This window comes from Gordionus sp. m RMFG-2023, chromosome 1 (genome assembly GCF_954871325.1).
Source record: "Gordionus sp. m RMFG-2023 chromosome 1, tfGorSpeb1-WG-v2, whole genome shotgun sequence".
Taxonomy (NCBI): Eukaryota; Metazoa; Nematomorpha; class Gordioida; order Chordodea; family Parachordodidae; genus Gordionus; species Gordionus sp. m RMFG-2023.
This window is the reverse complement of record NC_088775.1, coordinates 39,115,029-39,136,931: the sequence shown is the minus strand read 5'-3', so window position 1 is coordinate 39,136,931 and position 21,903 is coordinate 39,115,029. Positions and strand designations below refer to the sequence as shown.

Here is a 21,903-nt window from a genome sequence, read left to right as displayed (position 1 = left end):
TTAATAAATATGATGTGATAATTTTGAAATTAATAAACGATATTTAAAATAGCTAACAAGTAGTCGCGTCGTTTTATTATAATGGCAATGGGAGAAAATAATTCCTTAAATGGAGATAATTCTTTAAATGGAAATAATTCCTTAAAATGAGATTCAGAAAATTTGGCGGATAAAGGAGAATTGGCGGATTTATCTACGCTTAAATTTGATAAATTCGATGGCGAATCTTCTATTTTTCGATATTTTTTTCAATGGGAAGCCAGTTTTCGGTTAAAAAACGTAAGCCCATCTGCATGTCAATATAAAGATATATTTTTAACATATTTTGGTAACAAAAATAATTGGCAAGAGTTGTCATTATCTTAATGATATTGACGAGCGTTTACACCATCAGTTTATGGTTACAATCTCAGGGGGCTCAACTAAAAAAATTTTAAGGAGGCTTTGACCTCCTATTACCTAATTTGCTAGCCTTCAGCCCGCTTTTGCCCAGGTTTTATATTAATATATTATACTTTTTAAAATTTGCTATGAACAATTATTCTGAATTTCATATTTTGTCATAGGCGTAGCCAGGGGGGCAAGGGAAAATATTTCACCCCCCCCCCCCAGAAATTTATCACTTTTTGTCAATATCATCTTAATAATATAAAATATCCCCCTTAGTCCTTCCCCCACTCCCTGACCCCCAAAAATGAATGCATATATCATGAACAATAATTTGAAAGAAAGAATGTAAAACATGATTTATACATTTTTGGAAAAAAACATTTATATATAAAAAAAGTGAACAAAAAATGTTTTTTAAGAAATGGAATATAAATCAAAGATAAGATTTAAGAAAAAAGTGAAATGTATTATAATTATTAATAATAGATCCATGTAATTCTAAATAATATAATACATCAAATATAATTTTTTATAAAGTGAGTAATTTTATATTATTTATCTTAATAAAAGTAAAATATAATTATAAAACTATTGATAAAATTAAATCATAAATTAAATTAAAAAAATAAAAGCAAAATACAAACAGTTCAATATTATATGTCCTAGATTTACAGTATATCTAATTTATCAATTTTCATATGACAATCATATAATTTTTACCAAGAGCGTATTATATATTTTACATAAGACTATAAAATATAAGGACATCAGAAAATATCTTTTAACAAAATTGTGGGATGAATAATATGAAGATTAATTTTTAATATCATTTTTATTTAAAATATAATATTATAAAAAAAAGACTGTTAAAATATAAAATGGAAAATACACAAAGAATCATAACAAAATCAGGTCTGCCCTAATATTATTATAAGAAATAATAAATATTACCTCGTATTATTGGAGATAACTCCAAAAATTAAGTTATGGAGAAAAAATCTCTGACGTACAATCTAAATTGAGTTTCTATGTAAAATATTAATAATTTGTAATATTTTGTAAATAGATATATTATAAGAATATTTAATGTTTTAATATGGCATTCTACAGTTGCATAGAAAACTTAAATTATAGGATTATCTGTTTGTATAAAAAAAATAAATAATAAATCATAAGTTATAATATTTTGTGAATAGATATATTTAATATAATACTTTGATATCCAATACTTGCATAGGTTGTAAAATTTTGTGATGATAAATTATAAGAATATTTAAGGTTTTAATATGGCATCCTATAGTTGCATAGAAAACTTGGATTATCTGTTTGCATATACGTAACCAGGATTTTCCTAAGAAGGGGGATTTAAAACATTTCTGGGGCTTCGCACCTAAACACCATTTTGGAAGGCCTTTGGCCCGCTTTTGCCAGGCCTTCGGCCGGGTTACCTTAGTCTATATAGAGTCATAAAATATTTTTACAAGATAGAAGGTTATTTTATAAGCTTGGAACAAATATGAATTATATTTTTCAGTTAATGTATAATATAATAAATTACTTGTATATACATTAATATAAAAGCATGGTAATAATTTATTCCAAACAAGTATAAGAAATTTATATATAATAAGTAAGTAGACATATAGTTGATATTCCTCTATTATATAGAAATGGTTACAAAATACTAGGTAAAATTTCACTTTTACAGACGTGTTTGACACCAGAGAATTATTACAGTTAATATATTAAAAATTTTACTAATCAATGCTCTTGATAATAAATATAGCAACAATTTGAATTCAATTATTTAACGCCATCTATTTATATAAAAAAATATAGTAAAAATTAATCTTCATATTATTCATCCCACAATGTCTTTAAAAGATATTTTCTGATGTCCTTATCAATATTTTATAGTTTTCTGAAAAATATATAATTTGTACTTGTAAAAATTATTTGATTGTCATATGATAATTGATAAAATTGATATACTGTAAATCTAAGACATATATAATTCCACTGTTTGTATTGATTGTGCTTTAATTTTTTTATTTAATTTATGATTTAATTTTATCAATAATTTTATAATTATATTTTAGTTTTATTAGGATAAATAAATTAAAATTACTCACTTTATAAAAAAATATATTTTATATATTATATTCATGGCCGTAACCACGGGGGGGGGGGGCCCGGCCTCCTGAAAAAAATTTTGGTCCCCAAACCTGGCCCCCAGAAAAAATCTCCCAAAAAATTTTCTGCCCCCCCCCCCAATTAGATAATTTTTTTTAGAATTGATTATTTTTATATATTTAATATAAATTTTGAATATTTATTCTACAAACATGTCTAGTTTGTAAAATTTTTACTATCCTGTTTTATTTTTATTTTTACCCAATATTAAATTATCATTCATTCATTTTTTTTGTTGTGTATAACATTTTAAACAATTACGCGAAAAAAGATATCCATGGAAGGCAAAGATCATTTCAAAAATCATGTTATAGAGGCCGAGACTGGTTGGAGTATAATGTAGAAACTGACGCTGCCTTTTGTTTTCCATGTAGGAAATACTTGTGTAATCCAAGTGATGAATTTGGACAAACGGGAATCAAAAATTGGAAAAATGCGTTAGCTGCCAAGAAGGGACTGCTAAAACACGAGAGCTCAAAAGCTCATTTAAATTCAATTACAATATGGCATGATAAAAATCAAAACAAAAACAAAGGTACAATAACTAAAATGTAGGGAGGTGATCAAATTAATCGTAATCAATATTATATTAAATCAATATTTGATTTGATGCTATTTCTTAGCATACAAGAGCTACCTTTCCGTGGGACTGATTCAACAAATATTACTGATGCTGCAAAAGATGAAAACATAATTTATTCTACTGGGATATTTATAGCAATGTTTTCCTACACCATCCAAAAAGATTCTGAATTAAAAAAATTTATGAAATTTATACCCCAAAATGCCCAGTATACATCACCACAGATTCAAAACGAAGTAATATCCATTATGGCAGATATGGTGCTTGAACATATTTCAGACAAATATAATAAAAGCGAGATGCCTTTTTTTTGTCTTAAGGCTGATGAGACAAAAGATGCTTCAGGTTGTGAAAACCTGAGCATAATAATTCGCTATATTTTTTCTAGAGAAATCCAAGAAAATTTAATAGGAATCATTAATTTAGAGTGTCTTTCTCTAAAAGCATTACAGATTGCATTTTAAAGCAACTTAATGATCTAAATATTAATTCAGCTAATATAATAAGCCAGGCATATGATGGTGCAAACGTTATGTCTGGCCGAAATGGAGGAGTGTAAACACTTCTTCAAAAAAAAATTAATAAAAATGTTCCTTTTATACATTGCTACAACCACAAGTTGCATCTTGTGGTTCAAAATTGGTATAATAATATTGTTATTATTTCTAATTTTTTTTAATTTATCAAATGCATTGTATAATTTTTCCAGGCGTTTTAACGTATCCTGTAAATATACAGGCCACACCCTTAAGAGACTTTTAGACCAGAGGTGGACTGGTCATTTGTAAACATCTCGCATTATTTATGAGAATTTTGAGGCTATTGGTGAAGTATTATTTTACTTTTCTAATAGAACTCTTAATTCAGAGGTTTCAATTCATGATTTAGTCGAAGCCTCTGGTCTTTTATCTCAATGTATTAATATAAATTACATTATATTAGCCATCATAATTTATGAGATATTAATTACAATAGATCCACTAAATAAGTATCTACAATCAATAGGTACTAATCTAGTGGATGCTAAAAATTGTATTGATTCTACTATCAATATATTAAAAAATAAAAGAAGTGATAATTCTTTTGCTTTGATTATGATTAAGGCTGAAAAACTTTTATCAAAATTTAATCTAACTCCCCAAAAAGCATCACGGGTACGTAAACGCCTAAAAATTTCCAAGATTTTTTAGTTGATAGCAAACTAGAATTCGATTGTGAAAAAGACTCCAATTGGAGTTCTTTAAAAAGGATATATTATGAAATTATAGATAACTTTGTGGATCGTTTTTTAAACCGATTTACAGAAGATGATTAATCTTTTTTCATCTTCTAATACATTGTCCCCCCTTGATCCTGATTATTTTTTAACAGATAAAATGGCCCCATCAAAATCCCTGTTAAACTTAAATATGGAAACACTGCATCATGAAATGAAGATAGCAAAAGGATTGATAGCTTCGGAAGCTAAAGAAAATCAAATTTTGAAAATATCTCACATATTATATATAAAAAAAAAATATAATCATGCATTTAAAGAATTATATAAATGCTACTCAGCAGCGATAATCATTGGGATATCAACGGATTCTTGTGAGGCCTCGTTCTCTACATTAAAGAGAGTTTGAGCAGTAGAGAGTCTATGAAGGATAAACGTAAACAAAATTTAGTATTAATGGCGTATGAAAAAAGAATAACGCAGAATTTATCTCTTAGTTCATTTATATTAAAATTTAAAAATAAAAATCGCCGTATTCTATTATAGTAATATTTTGTTTTGTATATGCATATTATAGTATTATTTTGTTTTGTATATTCATATTATAGTATTATTTTGTTATTAATTTTTTTAATAAAAATAGGGAAAAATTTCTATGAATGCGTAATTATTTGTTTGATTTTAAAAAAATAGTGCCCCCCCCCCAAGTAAGCACTTGGCCTCCACAAGTGAAAATTCCTGGCTACGGCCCTGATTATATTATTTAGTAATTTATGGATCTATTATTACAATTATAATACATTTCACTTTTGTCTTAAGACTTATCTTTGGCTTATATTACATTTCTTTAAAAACATTAGCTTTTTTTACATATAAATGCTTATTTCCATGCATAAATTATGATGAATAGTTTTAGTTTAAAAAAAATATCAACTTTTACATTCTTTCTTTCAAATTATTGTTTAAGATATATGCATATATTTTGGGAGGTCAGGGAGTAAAGGAGGACTAAGGGGGATATTTTTTATTAGCTTAAAATGATATTCACATAAGTGATAAATTTCTGTAGGGGGTGGGGGGATTTTTCCTTGCCCCCCCCCCCGGCTACGCCTATGTCTGTTTGTATAGAAAAAATAAAATCAACAAATAAAAAAAATATAAATAAATACGTACCGATGACATGACGTAGCGATGACAGGACATAGCGATGACATGACGTAGAGATAACATGAAGTAGCGATGACATGACGTCACGATGGCGTAGTGAGGACATCGGAAAATTATAATATAGATTTCCAACATTTAAATTTTTTATACTTTATATATAAATTTTAAAGGCTCAAAAAATTCAAATTTCAATTTTGGGTCAATTAAGTGATTCATATCGTGGTTATATCCACTTTATATTTTATAATTCACATTTATTTTATAATTTTTCAATTACGGTTTATATATATAATCTATATATAATCCTCAAAAACGTCAATCAAATTTAGCCAATAATTTTCTTTTAAAACATATTTGTCCAATAAAAATAATTATAGCTTAATCGGTCCAATAGTAATCACCTTACCAAGATCAGCATTCATACACTTGCCATTTCATTCACTCATATCAAAGCAATGGTATCCAGCAACCAAGTATAATTTTTTCAGTTCTTATATATAATTATATTATTTTTATTAGATTTTTCAACAAAATCCAACTACCAATATAAGAAAAAACAAACCAAGTTAAAAAGCAGAATAAGCAAAGTTTCCATCATTCCAGAGGTATGTGATGCCATATGGAAAACTTTAAAAGTTATTCATATGCCAGTTCCAACTAGAGAACATTGGGAGAAGGTATTATAAATTTAGATATATTAATATATTTTTAGATTGCACAAAAATATTTTGACCTGGCTCATTAGATGGTAAGCACTTTATATCAAAGTAAATTTTTAATATTAATAAATAATTTTTAATTATTTTAGAGTTAGAAAAACCAATATCAAACACCTTAAAAAACTATGAAACCTTATCCTATGAAAAATACCAGTCCAGAAGCAAAACATTATAAGTTATAGTGATTGAATGCACATTTGGCATAACTACTGATAAGTTTGCCATTAATTCTAAATCTATAAAGTGCTCAGTTGAAAATGCCTGTAAAATATATTATTGATTATGAAAAATTCAAGAGGAATAAGATATTTATTTAAAGACTATTTTAATTCTTGAATTTATGTATAAATTTAACATTTGGTATCATTATATATTAAACTAGCTGATAGCCCATCAAGATTAATGGGGAATAATTTTCTCCTTTATTCAATGTTGGATAATTAGAAATTTTCCTATTTAATGGGATCTTATTCAGAAATTTATATTTATTAAGATCAGGGGTTATTTTAAAATTTTTCTAAAATTGCAAATAAATGAGTAAAAATTTAGTTCAAATGATTTTTTATTGTACACATAAATTAAAATTACTAATGATGGGCTAAATATAATTAGCACTGCCTAACCTACTATTGACTCTTAACCAAGTTCAAGAATCTATGAGTCATAAGTATGGATTCTTCCTTTTATCTGACTATTTAAATTTTTAATTTTTATAGGTAAATTTTAACTAGATAGATGAATACCAATAAAAAATACAAATTCTCTTTAACCTAATAATCCTATCCTTTCAATAAAAGAGGTAACCTTATTTTCCATATTCTTTTTAATTTAATATTCATTTTTTTTAAAATTCAACCAATAAAGGATATGTAATAATTTGTTCATAAGTAAATTTATAACTTATTTTTTTGTGACATAATAATTTACTATGTTATTTATATATTAAGTTATCTATATTATTTTATATAGATAAGAATAACAATAAATTCTCATATACCTAGGAATCCTATCTTTTCAAAAAAATATGATATTCTTTTTTATACATTTATTTTAAGATAAGTCAATTTAAATTATATCTCACAACAGAGAAAGGATCTCAATAATATAAAATTTACATCTATTATTCTAAAACAAAATAATTTAATTACTCATTTGCTTTCAACTATTCTTTTGTAAAAAGTTAAATTTAAAAAAATTAATATTTTAAATAGCAATAAATAATAATTAAACAAAAAAGTTAAATTTAAAAAAATTAATATTTAAATAGCAATAAATAATAATTAAACAAAATATAAAACCTTTTTAGAAATGAGAATAGTTGGAGGCAAATGAATAATATAATCATTTTGTTTGTATAGATGTAAATTATATTTTTAAATTTGATCCTTTCTCTGTCTCTGTTAGATTTAATTGAAATGGACTTATCCTAAAATAAATAGAAAATAAGATTGGATTCCTAGGTATATTGCTTATCTATATAAAATAATATAGATAATTTAAAATATATATAAATAACATAGTAAATTAATATGTTACGCAAAATTAGGGCATAAATTTACTCATAAGATGAAGTAGCTATGATTTTTACAAATGATGATGGTGAACCCCCATTTAAACGGGATATCAAGGTCTATCCTCGAGTTGATGGTAGTGATCTGATAAATATATTAAGCCCTAATCTTGATCCAATGGTATATCCTCTATTATTTCCTTTTGGTGACCCTGGTTGGAAACCAGATTTAAAGAGTGAAGATACAGGGCGTACAAGGGCAAATATCTCACTACTACAGTTTAAAATATTTAGATTAGCAATTCGTGAAAATGAATTCAACCCAATCCTTTTTGCGGGATATTATCACAACAATATATTGTTGATTCCTATTTACAGGTCGAGGCGAATAATTTAAATTTTATTAGACAAAATCAGCCAAAATTACGAATAGATGAATATTCTGGATTAATGGACTACTTGTAAACAAGGTCAAACAATATAATTCCCGGTAAAGCAGTAATATTACCATCATCTTTTCAAGGTTCTCAAAGAAATATGCGAGAACTCTATCACGATGCAATGGCCATTGTGCTCAAATTTGGCAAACCTGATTTGTTTATTACTTTTACATGCAATCCTAATTGGCGTGAAATTAAGGAAAATCTATTTCCGGGGCAAAGTCCTACAGATAGACCAGATTTAATAGCCCGTGTTTTTAAATTGAAATTAAATGAATTATTGTTAGATATAAATAAAAAAAATTTATTTGGTAAATCTATGGCTATATACAATCGAGTTCCAAAAAAGAGGTTTGCCTCATGCCCATATACTTCTTATTTTAAACTTAGATAGCAAAATTGAAACATCTCAAGCTATAGATAAATTTGTTTGTGCCGAAATGCCAGATAAAATTCTCGAACCTAAACTTTTTCAGATTGTTACCCATTTTATGATACATGGTCCTTGCGGGATATTTAACCCCAAATCGCCTTGCATGGAAAATGGGATATGTACCAAAAAATTTCCTAAGGATTTTCAAATGGAAACAAGACCAAATATTGATGGGTATCCATATTATAAAAGGCGAGCTAACGGTATTACAATTCTTTCCGGTAAACCTATGGATAATCGTTATGTTATTTCATATAATCGATATCTAATGTTAAAATTCAATGCTCATATTAACGAGGTATGACTAAATACTGTCTTGCTAAAAAGCAATTAATCATAATTTGATGATATAATATCTTTAAAAAAAAATTTTTCAAAAACATTTTTTTTATTTTACATAATTCAATTTTTAATTAATTAACAAATTGATAATAAATATCAAATAATTTAAAATTCTAATTTTACTTAATTTTATTGGAAAAAAATATATTTACTAGCTTTTACAACTTATATTTTATTTTTCAATTACAAAATTTAACAAATTTATATCCATAAGATGGCGTTAAATACATAAATATGAAAATATATTCTTAGGAAACCAGAATAAATATTGGATAGCGCTTTTTTGTATTTGGGTGTAAATACATGTGAAAAACCTAAAAAAAAATTAAAAAATAGAGGTTTCTTTGAGATTTAATTAATGATTAGGTTTAGAAGCGAAAAATAGTAGAAAGTTTGTAAGGAACATATTGATGGCGTTATTGTTCAAAATCTCTTCATTTTTGATTTATATGTGTATATTTAGGTGTTTAACATTATCCTAAAAAATATTTTGAAAATATTATGATTTGACCGAATGGCGAGCTCAAAACCGACCACTTACTAAATATTCGATCTACCAAATTTGGTAGTAATATTATTTGGAAAATGTTCATTTTTCGTTAATTTATCTATAAATACGTGCAAATCATTATCCCAAAAAATATTTTATAAATATCGTGATTTGACAGAAAACCGATTTGAAACCGGCTCAATGACTAAATATGTCATGCTGGCGTTATACATGGAAAATCTCTTCATTTTTGGTTTATACGTGAACAATAACGTGTTAAGCATTATCCTAATTAATTTTTTGAAAATATTATGATTTGACCGAATGGCGAGCTCAAAACCGACCACTTACTAAATATTCGATCTACCAAATTTGGTAGTAATATTATTTGGAAAATGTTCATTTTTGGTTAATTTATCTATAAATACGTGCAAATCATTATCCCAAAAAATATTTTAAAAATATCGTGATTTGACCGATAACCGATTTGAAGAAATACTGTCTTGCTGGGGTTATACATAGAAAATTCTTCATTTTTGGTTTATACGTGAAAAATAACGTGTTAAGCATTATCCTAAATAATTTTTTGAAAATATTATGATTTGACCGAATGCCGAGCCTAAAACCGACCACTTACTAAATATTCGATCTACCAAATTTGGTAGTAATATTATTTGGAAAATGTTCATTTTTGGTTAATTTATCTATAAATACGTGCAAATCATTATCCCAAAAAATATTTTAAAAATATCGTGATTTGACCGATAACCGATTTGAAACCGAAATACTGTCTTGCTGGAGTTATACATAGAAAATCTCTTCATTTTTGATTTATACGTGTATATTTAGGTGTTAAACATTATCCTAAAAAATATTTTGAAAATATTATGATTTGACCAAATGGCGAGCTCAAAACCGACCACTTACTAAATATTCGATCTACCAAATTTGGTAGTAATATTATTTGGAAAATGTTCATTTTTGGTTAATTTATCTATAAATACGTGCAAATCATTATCCCAAAAAATATTTTAAAAATATCGTGATTTGACTGATAACCGATTTGAAACCGAAATTGCTGGAGTTATACATAGAAAATCTTTTCATTTTTGGTTTATACGTGTATATTTAGGTGTTAAACATTATCCTAAAAAATATTTTAAAAATATTATGATTTGACCGAATGCCAAGCTTAAAACCGACCAATTATTAAATATTCGATCTACCAAATTTGGTAGTAATATTATTTGGAAAATGTTTATTTTTGGTTAATTTATCTATAAATACGTGCAAATCTTTATCCCAAAAATATTTTAAAAATATCGTGATTTGACCGATAATCGATTTGAAACCGAAATACTGTCTTGCTGGGGTTATACATAGAAAATCTCTTCATTTTTGGTTTATACGTGTATATTTAGGTGTTAAACATTATCCTAAAAAATATTTTAAAAATATTATGATTTGACCGAATGCCGAGCTTAAAACCGACCAATTATTAAATATTCGATCTACCAAATTTGGTAGTAATATTATTTGGAAAATGTTTATTTTTGGTTAATTTATCTATAAATACGTGCAAATCATTATCCCAAAAAATATTTTAAAAATATCGTGATTTGACCGATAACCGATTTGAAACCGAAATACTGTCTTGCTGGGGTTATACATAGAAAATCTCTTCATTTTTGGTTTATACGTGTATATTTAGGTGTTAAACATTATCCTAATTAATTTTTTGAAAATATTATGATTTGACCGAATGCCGAGCCTAAAACCGACCACTTACTAAATATTCGATCTACCAAATTTGGTAGTAATATTATTTGTAAAATGTTCATTTTTGGTTAATTTATCTATAAATACGTGCAAATCATTATCCCAAAAAACAAAATCTATTAACGAATCGCCTAAATTTATACCTATAAAATTAAATTTAAATAATATAAAATTTTCTCCAATTAATGATAATTATGATAATAAATCTATTAAAGAATCGCATGAATTTACACCTATAAAATCAAATTTAAATAATATAAAATTTTCCCCAATTAATGATAATAAATATACTAATAAACAAAAATTCACTAATTTTTCAATAAAAAACATTTTATCATCAAACTCTTCACAAAATAAAAATTTTTTACCATGCGATAGTAGTAATATCATCTTAAAAAATTCATTTATCGAGACTACACAGGTATTACAGCTTTTACTAGATCCTAAAAATATTTTAAATTCTATACCAATATGTATCAAAAATAATAAATATTATATAATTAATAATACTAATAATATAAAAAATATTGGATATCGCAATGCATATGTTGATGATTGTGGTGCTTGGAATAGTGTCAAATCCAGTTTAAAAAAAAATATTTATTTCTTAGATAAAAATAATATATTAGGCCCATATGTTTTTAATAATAATTGCCTTTGCAAGTATACTAGGAGGCATAATAAACCTATGACATAATACTTAAATCACCAGATAAAAGTTACATGTTTATATATAATATATATTATACTTATTTAAAAAGGGATGAAAACTATAAAAGAAAAATTAGTATTTTAAATAAATTTGATAATACCTCTAAACTTAATTTAAAAAACGTGTTTTAGTTGAATATCTAGGTTTTTATCCAGTAAATGTTATAAATGAAGATAAATATGAAAAAGAGTATATACGTACCCATCCAACTATTTTAAGGGAAATTGAGAAAAGTATTCACTGAAAAAATTCCTAAATTATATAAAAATTTAATTATAAATAATGATTTTAAAACGAGTCCTCATAATATTAAGCAGCTCCGAAATGTAAAATATAATATCAATCGAAAAAATAAAATAGTTTGTTCAAATAATTTTTCTGATAATATATTAAATATAATTTCTAATATTGAAAAGCACCCTTTTGTACAAAGTGTAATACATAGAAAAAATAAAATTACTTCTATTATTCTTTATACACCCTTAATGATAAAAAATATAAAATTATGTGTGCAGAAAATAATCCATCAATCCTTGGTTTCGATCGTACATTTAATCTCAGTGATTTATATGTTACGGCTTCAGTAAGCATAAGTCTATCAAACTTGGGTCTACTAATGACTATCCAATTTTTCTCGGCCCAGTTTATTTGCATGGGAATGCAGATTATCAAACTTATAATAATTTCTTTTCAGATTTAGAGGGAATTTTTTAAAAAAATCTAATTAATAAAAACAATATAATTTTTGGGACAGATGATGAAAAAGCTCTACATACCTCCATAAAACAAAATTTTCCGAATTCTGTTCAATTATTATGCACAAGACATATAAAAGAAATTATTAAAAATTATTTGAGAGATAAAGAGGGGGTTCCCGAAGTAATAAGAAATAAAATAATATTTTTAATTTTTGGTAACAATGGCTTGATATTTTCCAATTCTGATGAGATTTTTTTTGATAAACTTAATAATTTACGAAAATAATCACTACTATTTTTTTATAGAATATATTAACATTTATTTAGAAAAAATTTGTACATCATGTGTTTATCCCAATAAAAAATAAAATTATAATGTATTTAAAAGTTATACAAATTGGCAATCAAGTAATTTAATTAATTTAATTGATATAATATATAATAAAGTACAAATACGAGAAAAAGATCTCGAAAGAGCTTTGATAGGAAAAGGAAAATATTATTTGGCTGAGGGGTATAAGTCATTTCAGATAGATTTATCAATTTGGGAGAAATTTAGTGAGGAAGATAAAAAAAAAGAGGTAAAAAATTTAATAAAAGGAAGTAAAAAACGGGAAAGAGAAAATGTCATGTCATCATGCGTGGAATTAATACTTTTAAAGCCTAAAAATTCTAAAAAACCATGTCAAAAAATTAGAATAAAAAAAAATAGAACAGTATCAATAAAAAAAATTAAAATTGAAAAATAATAAGGCCCTAATCGTCGTACTCTTTTTCATATATATCAAATCAATTTTTTAATTTTACAATAGATTTTTGTATCGAAACAATGCTTCATCCTAATCATAGTTTTAAAAAAAAATTTATTCACATCGCATGCAAATATTAATTTAATTTTTAATTTTTATTCATATCGTCACAAATACCAAATTTTTTAAATATTAATTTTTTGTAACTTTTATTCATTCATATCGTCACAAATACCAAATTTTTTTAAATTTTTTTTATTGACATCGCATACAAATATTAATTTTTTTTAATTTTTATTCATATCATCACAAATACCAAATTTTTTTAAAATATTTTTTTTACAACGCATAATTTAATTGATTATTCATAATTTCTATTTTGTTAAATATTTTTTAAAATATGTGAGGAAATGATGATATATATATAGATGAAAATACTAGGGATATCTGATCCTCGTTTAATTATATTTATTTTTCGCTTTTGTTTTTGGTATAATTATTGTATCAAATGTCTTTTATCGACATTAATTTAATAAAATTATATTTTATTTTTTGGATTAATATGATATTATATAATAGATAAAAAATAAAATATTTATTAAGATAAAGAATTTTCTATGGATAACGCCAGCAAAGCAGTATTTCGGTTTCAAATCGGTTATCGGTCAAATCACGATATTTTTTAAATATTTTTTGGGATAATGATTTGCACGTATTTATAGATAAATTAACCAAAAATGAACATTTTCCAAATAATATTACTACCAAATTTGGTAGATCGAATATTTAGTAAGTGGTCGGTTTTAGGCTCGGCATTCGGTCAAATCATAATATTTTCAAAAAATTATTTAGGATAATGCTTAACACGTTATTTTTCACGTATAAACCAAAAATGAAGAATTTTCTATGTATAACCCCAGCAAGACAGTATTTCTTCAAATCGGTTATCGGTCAAATCACGATATTTTTAAAATATTTTTTGGGATAATGATTTGCACGTATTTATAGATAAATTAACCAAAAATGAACATTTTCCAAATAATATTACTACCAAATTTGGTAGATCGAATATTTAGTAAGTGGTCGGTTTTGAGCTCGCCATTCGGTCAAATCATAATATTTTCAAAAAATTAATTAGGATAATGCTTAACACGTTATTGTTCACGTATAAACCAAAAATGAAGAGATTTTCCATGTATAACGCCAGCAAGACATATTTAGTCATTGAGCCGGTTTCAAATCGGTTTTCTGTCAAATCACGATATTTATAAAATATTTTTTGGGATAATGATTTGCACGTATTTATAGATAAATTAACGAAAAATGAACATTTTCCAAATAATATTACTACCAAATTTGGTAGATCGAATATTTAGTAAGTGGTCGGTTTTGAGCTCGCCATTCGGTCAAATCATAATATTTTCAAAATATTTTTTAGGATGATGTTTAACACCTAAATATACACGTATAAATCAAAAATGAAGAGATTTTGAACAATAACGCCAGCAATATGTTCCTTACAAACTTTCTACTATTTTTCGCTTCTAAACCTAATCATTAATTAAATCTCAAAGAAACCTCTATTTTTTAATTTTTTTTTAGGTTTTTGTATTTACACCCAAATACAAAAAAAGCCCTATCCAATATTTATTCTGGTTTCCTAAGAATATATTTTCATATTTATGTATTTAACGCCCTCCTATGGATATAAATTTGTTAAATTTTGTAATTGAAAAATAAAATATAAGTTGTAATAAGCTAGTAAATATATTTTTTTTCCAATAATATTAAGTAAAAATAGAATTTTAAATTATTTGATATTTAATATCAATTTTTTAATAAATTAAAATTGATTTATGTAAAATAAAAAAAATGGTTTTGAAAATTTTTTTTTTAAAAGATATTATATCATCAAATTATGATTGATTATAATTAATTGATTTTTAGCAAGACAGTTTAGCAACACAGTATTTAGACATACCGGAATATTATATGTCGTAGATTTACAGTATATCTATTTTTTTTCAATTATCATAACAATCAAGTAATTTTTACCAATATATCGATATATATTTTACAGAAAACTATAAAATATTGATAAGGACATCAGAAAATATCTTTAAAGACATTGTGGGATGAATTATGAAGATTAATTTTAAATATCATTTTTATTTAAAATAAATAGATGATGTTAAATAATTGAATGCAAATTGTTGCTATATTTATTATCAAGAGCATTGATTAGTAAAATTTGTTAAAATATTAACTGTAATATATTTTCTAACAGTCAAATATGTCTGTAAAAGTGGAATTTTATCTAGTATTTTGTAACTAATTCTATATAATAGAGGAATATCAGAGGTGGGCGCGGGCCTAATTTTTTATTCACAGCCCGCTCGCTCACGGTGGCAATAAAACAAATTCACGCCAACTCACGCTTACCACTAAAAAATTTCCGACCCGACCCACCCGCTCACGTCAAGCAATATTTTGATTCAGGCCCGTCACGCCCGATAATTCACAATTTTTTTTAATTTTTCAAAACTATTGCTATAATTTCACACTTTTTTGAATTCATTCTATTTATTTCTCTTATTTCATAATCCATATTAATAACAAAAATAAATACAATCTATAAATCGAAATTTATTTAGAAAAAGAAGAATGTCCATTTTTTTTTATTCGGTGACATTCTAGAGTCTATATGGCAGAAAATTTGATGGAGGCAAACCCCCTCCAAAATCTACCCACACCCACCTAAAAAAAATCCAGGGAAAAAAATTTTTAAAAATTTGTAGGGGATAATCAACTTATATTTAAATAATGCAATCTTTTCATAATTTGGTTGATATTCACTTTATTTTCAAGAATATATATAAGTGAATTAAATGAGATAACATATTAATATTTCTATAAAAAAGATCTAAAATATTGTAAAAAATATAAGACGAGTAATTTTAAATAGGTATATTTAGCTTAATTCCACATACCTATATTACCTTTTAATTAATTAAAAACATGATTGTAATAGAGTTATTATATAAAATATTAGAATAAAATGAATTATAGTATATTTTGCATTGAAATTATAAAATAATTTTTATTTTTTAAAAGCGTATATATTCGCTGTGAAAAAGATACATAACTTATTTTATTAATAATTTGGATAACCTTATAGATGTTAATGCAAATTGTGTTATAATATCATTATTGTAAATTTTTCAAAAACATCTATTTCGCTGGATATTAACAGTAAATTTTCTAAAAATGGGTCCGAAATTTTATTCCGCATTCGAGTTTTGTTTATTTTTACTTTACTCATGGCTCTTTCGGCTAAACAGGAAGTTGTAGGAAGGGTTAATAAATATTTATATAATAAATTTAAATTAGAATAAGAATTTAATTGATTTAAAAGTTGGTATGGAAATATAAAAGAGTATTTTATCCATTTTTTTTATTTTGGTCATGATTTCGCTATTGATATTATCTTCGGTAGTTTTATCTTTTCCAATACCTTTAATTATATACAATTACAAATAAAATATCAATAAATTACTTTCATCAATATATAACGCGTCCATCTTTTTAACTTTCAAAAAATCTTCGTAAAAAATGATTGATTGAGACTCCAAATATAAAGAGCGAAAATCATTATATTCATCAACAATGTTTTGGACATCCAATTGATAAGTATGACAAATTTCGGATATTTGCCATCCTTCTATTTTTTCATTATCCATAATTACAGAGGAGTAAAAATGGATATTTGTGATAAAAAATTTAAACAATCATAATTAAATCGATCATTTAGGTGGTATTGCATTTAGCACAGGGAAAAATATTTCCATTTTATATCTATAAAAATAAATAATAATTTAAAATTTTTAATTTATTCAACTTGTTTTTTTTGTTCAACATAATTATTGAATTCTGTTTGATCCAATTTGAATATTGATTTCATATTATACAAATCAGTTATTACATTATTCTTCTTCAAAAAACTAGTAGATAAGGAATGTAATTTAAAAAAATGTTGTCTCCATTAGCTATATTTTAAAATTATATATACAAATAGTAACTAATTTAGTTTTTGTAATTCATTTTTTGTATGTTGTATTAATTTGGTTACCATAGCCAAATCATTACCAACTGCTTGCATTTCAATACAAGCCTCATGTGTACATTTCAATATTTCTTTCAAAATAAATAGACTTAATATAAAATTTTCATCCTTAATTCTGGATAATAATCCATCGGCAATGGAAGAGGTGCTTGGGTCATTAGAATCTTTTAATTCAACTAATGATGCTAAAATATGTTCATAAACATCTAAAAAGATTTCTACAGATTTGTAGGATGATGACCAATTTCTGAAAATATATAACTTTTATTAAAATATTTTATTTACCTTGTAAAATATTTTTTAATTTTTCACTACAAATAATTTTATTTCAATTTTTCACTCTATTTCAAAATCTAATAAATTCCAACAGTATAATCATAAAATTCGATATCAAATAATTCAAATTCCAATTCATAAATATACAATTCATTTTTTAAAATCACCGACTGAATAAAATTATTACTTTTACAATAAAAACATATTATTACAAACATAATAATCTGATTGACATCTCTTGAAAATACATAAACATTTTTATTTTTCTCTTTAATTAAACATTTGCAATACCTTGTTGTGTTTTTAATTCTTTTAAGAGATTTCTTGGACTTTCTCATTTGATATTTAACAAACACACCTTGACGTCTAACTCCATTCATAAAATTATATAACTCATCTAATATTCCCATTGCCTTTTTCATTTCAATTTTGCATCCACAAACATGAGCAACTTCTAAATTTAGCCGATGTGCATGGCACCAAATATAGATGGCTTTTGGAGCCTCTTTCATTATTAAAGCCTGCATTCCTTTGTATACCTCTCATATTCCCTGCACCATTCATACTTTGTCCAACCAAATAATTAAGAGGAAGACCAAGATCATTAAACTTAGAAAAAACATGTTTCTTTATATTTTTCCCACTGGTTTCTGATGTTGTAAATAAAAACATGTATGATCCTTTCTACAGGATGTAGATGCAGATCATCTTCTATATACCGTACAAGCAAAGCTTTGCATTCTTTTTTAGACACATCATATGTTCCATCTAATATGATGCTATAGGCACGATTCTCTTTAATTTTTTGAATAATGCTTTTTGTTATTTTTATCTTAATAATTTCAGTTATTTTTTTCACGTGGCCATATGACAATAAATTTATATAAGGTCTCGAAATTTTATCTGATTTTTTTTCTCCACAATTTTTCGTTGTTATCCATGTATGCACGTAAAGTTGGAACCATTTTTGCCATTAATTTTATGAGACACATAAAATTACCTTCATTCGAATTAGAACCCCAAAAGGCTATATTACATTTTATAAGGTACATAATGGCATCGATAATATTATGAACTATATTACGATTTTCCATAATTATATCAAGCTTATTTGATAGCAAATGATCTTGAATGCGCTTATTTGCAAGCCAAGTCATGTTTGCATATTCACAATCTTTAAGAAGAGAAAATGCTTCGTGTCTCTCTAAGTCACGCTTAACACAATCTTTAAGAAGAGAAAATGCTTCGTGTCTCTCTAAGTCACGCTTAATGTTTTTAGAATTATTTACTCCAAGTTGAGTCCAAAAAGTATTGGAATTAGGGCCACCAAACATAATACAGTATAGACAAAAGATTTGTCTAAAGTAGTGCTATAAGATAGCCAATTTCTGGGGTTGAGGGAACCATATATATTAACTTTTCTATAATAGGTTATATTCATGCTCCTGTTTAAAAAGTAAAAAAATAAATACTGGTATAGAAATAATGGATGCGAAAAAATTAATGAAAATTAATTATTTAAAACCTCTTGTGAGTAACAGGATATTGAAATTTATTTGTACATGGCTGACATGGGTCTACAGCAATTATGAAATTAATCAAAATATTTGTCATCCTAAATAATATGAAGGGAAATGGGTCATTTGATTCCTTCTTTTTGTATAGCCGAATAAGACTTGGACTTTGAATATCCTCATAATTTATTCCCTTCAAAAGTTATTATATAAATTTTATTTAAATTAAATACATCATGCAAAGTAACGCCTCACTGGAACTGGGGATTGGATGAGGAGATAATACAATTTGTGAATCTTCAATAATGGAAATTTGCTATAAATAAAGAGTATAATTTGTTTACTTAAGAAAAACTATATTTTAATAAAATTTTAGCCAAATGGTCATTTTATTCTTAGCTACATTATAATAAAGTTTTTAATAAATGTTAGAAATATTTGAATAACCTCATAAACATAATTTATTTCCTTCAAAAGTTATCATATAATTCGTATTTAAATTAAATACCTATCATGCAAAGTAAGCGCCTCACTGTAATGGGGATTGGATGAGGAGATAATACAATTTGTGAATCTTTTAACTGAGATTTTCTATAAATAAAGAGGAGTTATAATTTGCTTCCTTATGAAAAACTATATATTTAATAAAATTTTAGCCAAATGGTAATTTTTTTCTTAACTACAATAATTAAGTTTTTAATAAATGTTTTGATTCTACAAGAATACATGATTGAGAAAACAGGCATTAAAAATATTATCAAGTTCAAATAAAGTTATCAGGTTACAATGGCAAGACGATACAAGTGATAGGTACAGTACAAGTGAATGTAGAATAAAAAGGGAATTCACAAATTTTGAACGCGTTAATCGTAAACATTAATAATATGTCTTTGTTAGCAAGATCATGTTAAAATTATTTGAAAATATACTTGAAAGATTCATAGACATAATAGATCAGTGGCGTAGGCATAGGGGGGGTCCCTTTTTAAAATTTTTTAATTTTAATTTAATAAATTCTTAATAAACGCTTGATTTTGTGTTTTAAATTTATTATAAATAATAATAGATATACACAAAACATTTGATTATTTTTATATTTATTAAATAAATTTTATATTTATTAAATAAATTTTATATTATTTTGCATTTCATAAAAGTTGTCTAGTTTGTCATATTCCATTTTATAAAAATATATATTTCTCATTTTCAATATGAGAAAACAATCATTAATTTATTCATATTTCAACAAATCACATCCTACACCTAATACTACATTGGAAAATCTTCCTGATGGTGATGATAACGGTATAATATTTTCTTTAATATTTTTACTTAATTTTATATCATATAGTAAGAGTTCAATCACCACCATCATATCTTCCCATCGCAAATTTGAAAGATCAGACTATTCCACTTCTTGATCAAGGTATAATATTTTGTTTAATATTTTTATTTTACATTATATTGTAATAGTTCAATCACTAACATATCTTCCCATCTCAAAATTTCAAGATCAGACTATTCAACTTATTAAGGTATAACTATAATATTTTGTTTAATATTTTTTTATATTATTTTGTAATAGTTCAATCACCAACATATCTTCCCATCTCAAATTTTCAAGATCAGCATCTTTTTGATCAAGGTTTAATATTTTGTTAATATTTTTTTTTAATATTTATTATATTGTAATAGTTAAATCACCAACATATCTTCCCATCTCAAATTTGAAAGATCAGACTATTCCACTTCTTGATCAAGGTATAATATTTTGTTTAATATTTTTATTTTACATTATATTGTAATAGTTCTATCACTAACATATCTTCCCATCTCAAATTTTCAAGATCAGACTATTCAACTTCTTGATCAAGGTATAACTTTAATATTTTGTTTAATATTTTTATATTATATTGTAATAGTTCAATCACCAACATATCTTCCCATCTCAAATTTTCAAGATCAGACTATTCATCTTCTTGATCAAGGTTTAATATTTTGTTAATATTTTTTTTTAATATTTATTATATTGTAATAGTTAAATCACCAACATATCTTGGCATCTCAAATTTGAAAGATTCACTTCTTGATCAAGGTATAATATTTTGTTTAATATTTTTATATTATATAGTTCATTTTTATTTTGTCACTTATACTTATTCAAGATATATTTTATATTTGTTAACTAATTTTTTAAACAAACTCAGATAAGGTTTTTGGGGTGTTTTTGATTAGTGCTATAAGAAATAAGATCATTGGGTTTATTATATTTAAAACAGTTCATATTGAACTTTTAATTTAAAAAAAATATAGACATCCTTTGTCAAAAAGATATTGCAACCTATGTACACCACAATTTTCATAATGATAATGAAAAATTAAGGTCCATTGATAATATTTGGGAGCCAGGGAATGGTTATAAGTTTCCAGTATCATTAAATATGAGAAATTTAACATTCCAATTTTCATGGCTAAAAAAATATAAGTGGCTTGCCTACTCAGCCATAAAGCAAGGGGCTTTTTGTAAGGTGTGCGTTATTTTCTCGCCAAAATATGCTGGTAAAGGTTA

The 21,903-nt window shown here is 25.2% G+C and overlaps 1 protein-coding gene and 1 long non-coding RNA gene across 2 annotated transcripts; both read left to right on the top strand.

Annotated features, from left to right (window-relative positions):
- The first annotated feature begins 6,106 nt into the window (after positions 1-6,106).
- LOC135923515 (uncharacterized) lies at positions 6,107-6,427 on the top strand. Its single transcript, XR_010571238.1, has 3 exons — positions 6,107-6,226; positions 6,262-6,316; positions 6,358-6,427. It is a non-coding gene; the product is annotated as an uncharacterized LOC135923515 (long non-coding RNA).
- Positions 6,428-20,511: 14,084 nt separating this feature from the next.
- On the top strand, positions 20,512-21,302 carry LOC135922460 (uncharacterized). Its single transcript, XM_065456827.1, has 7 exons — positions 20,512-20,639; positions 20,686-20,760; positions 20,808-20,869; positions 20,920-20,979; positions 21,030-21,095; positions 21,143-21,208; positions 21,257-21,302. Exons 1-5 carry the CDS (start codon positions 20,546-20,548, stop codon positions 21,063-21,065), a joined length of 327 nt encoding a protein of 108 aa, XP_065312899.1. The 5' UTR covers positions 20,512-20,545; the 3' UTR covers positions 21,066-21,095; positions 21,143-21,208; positions 21,257-21,302.
- Positions 21,303-21,903: the final 601 nt, after the last annotated feature.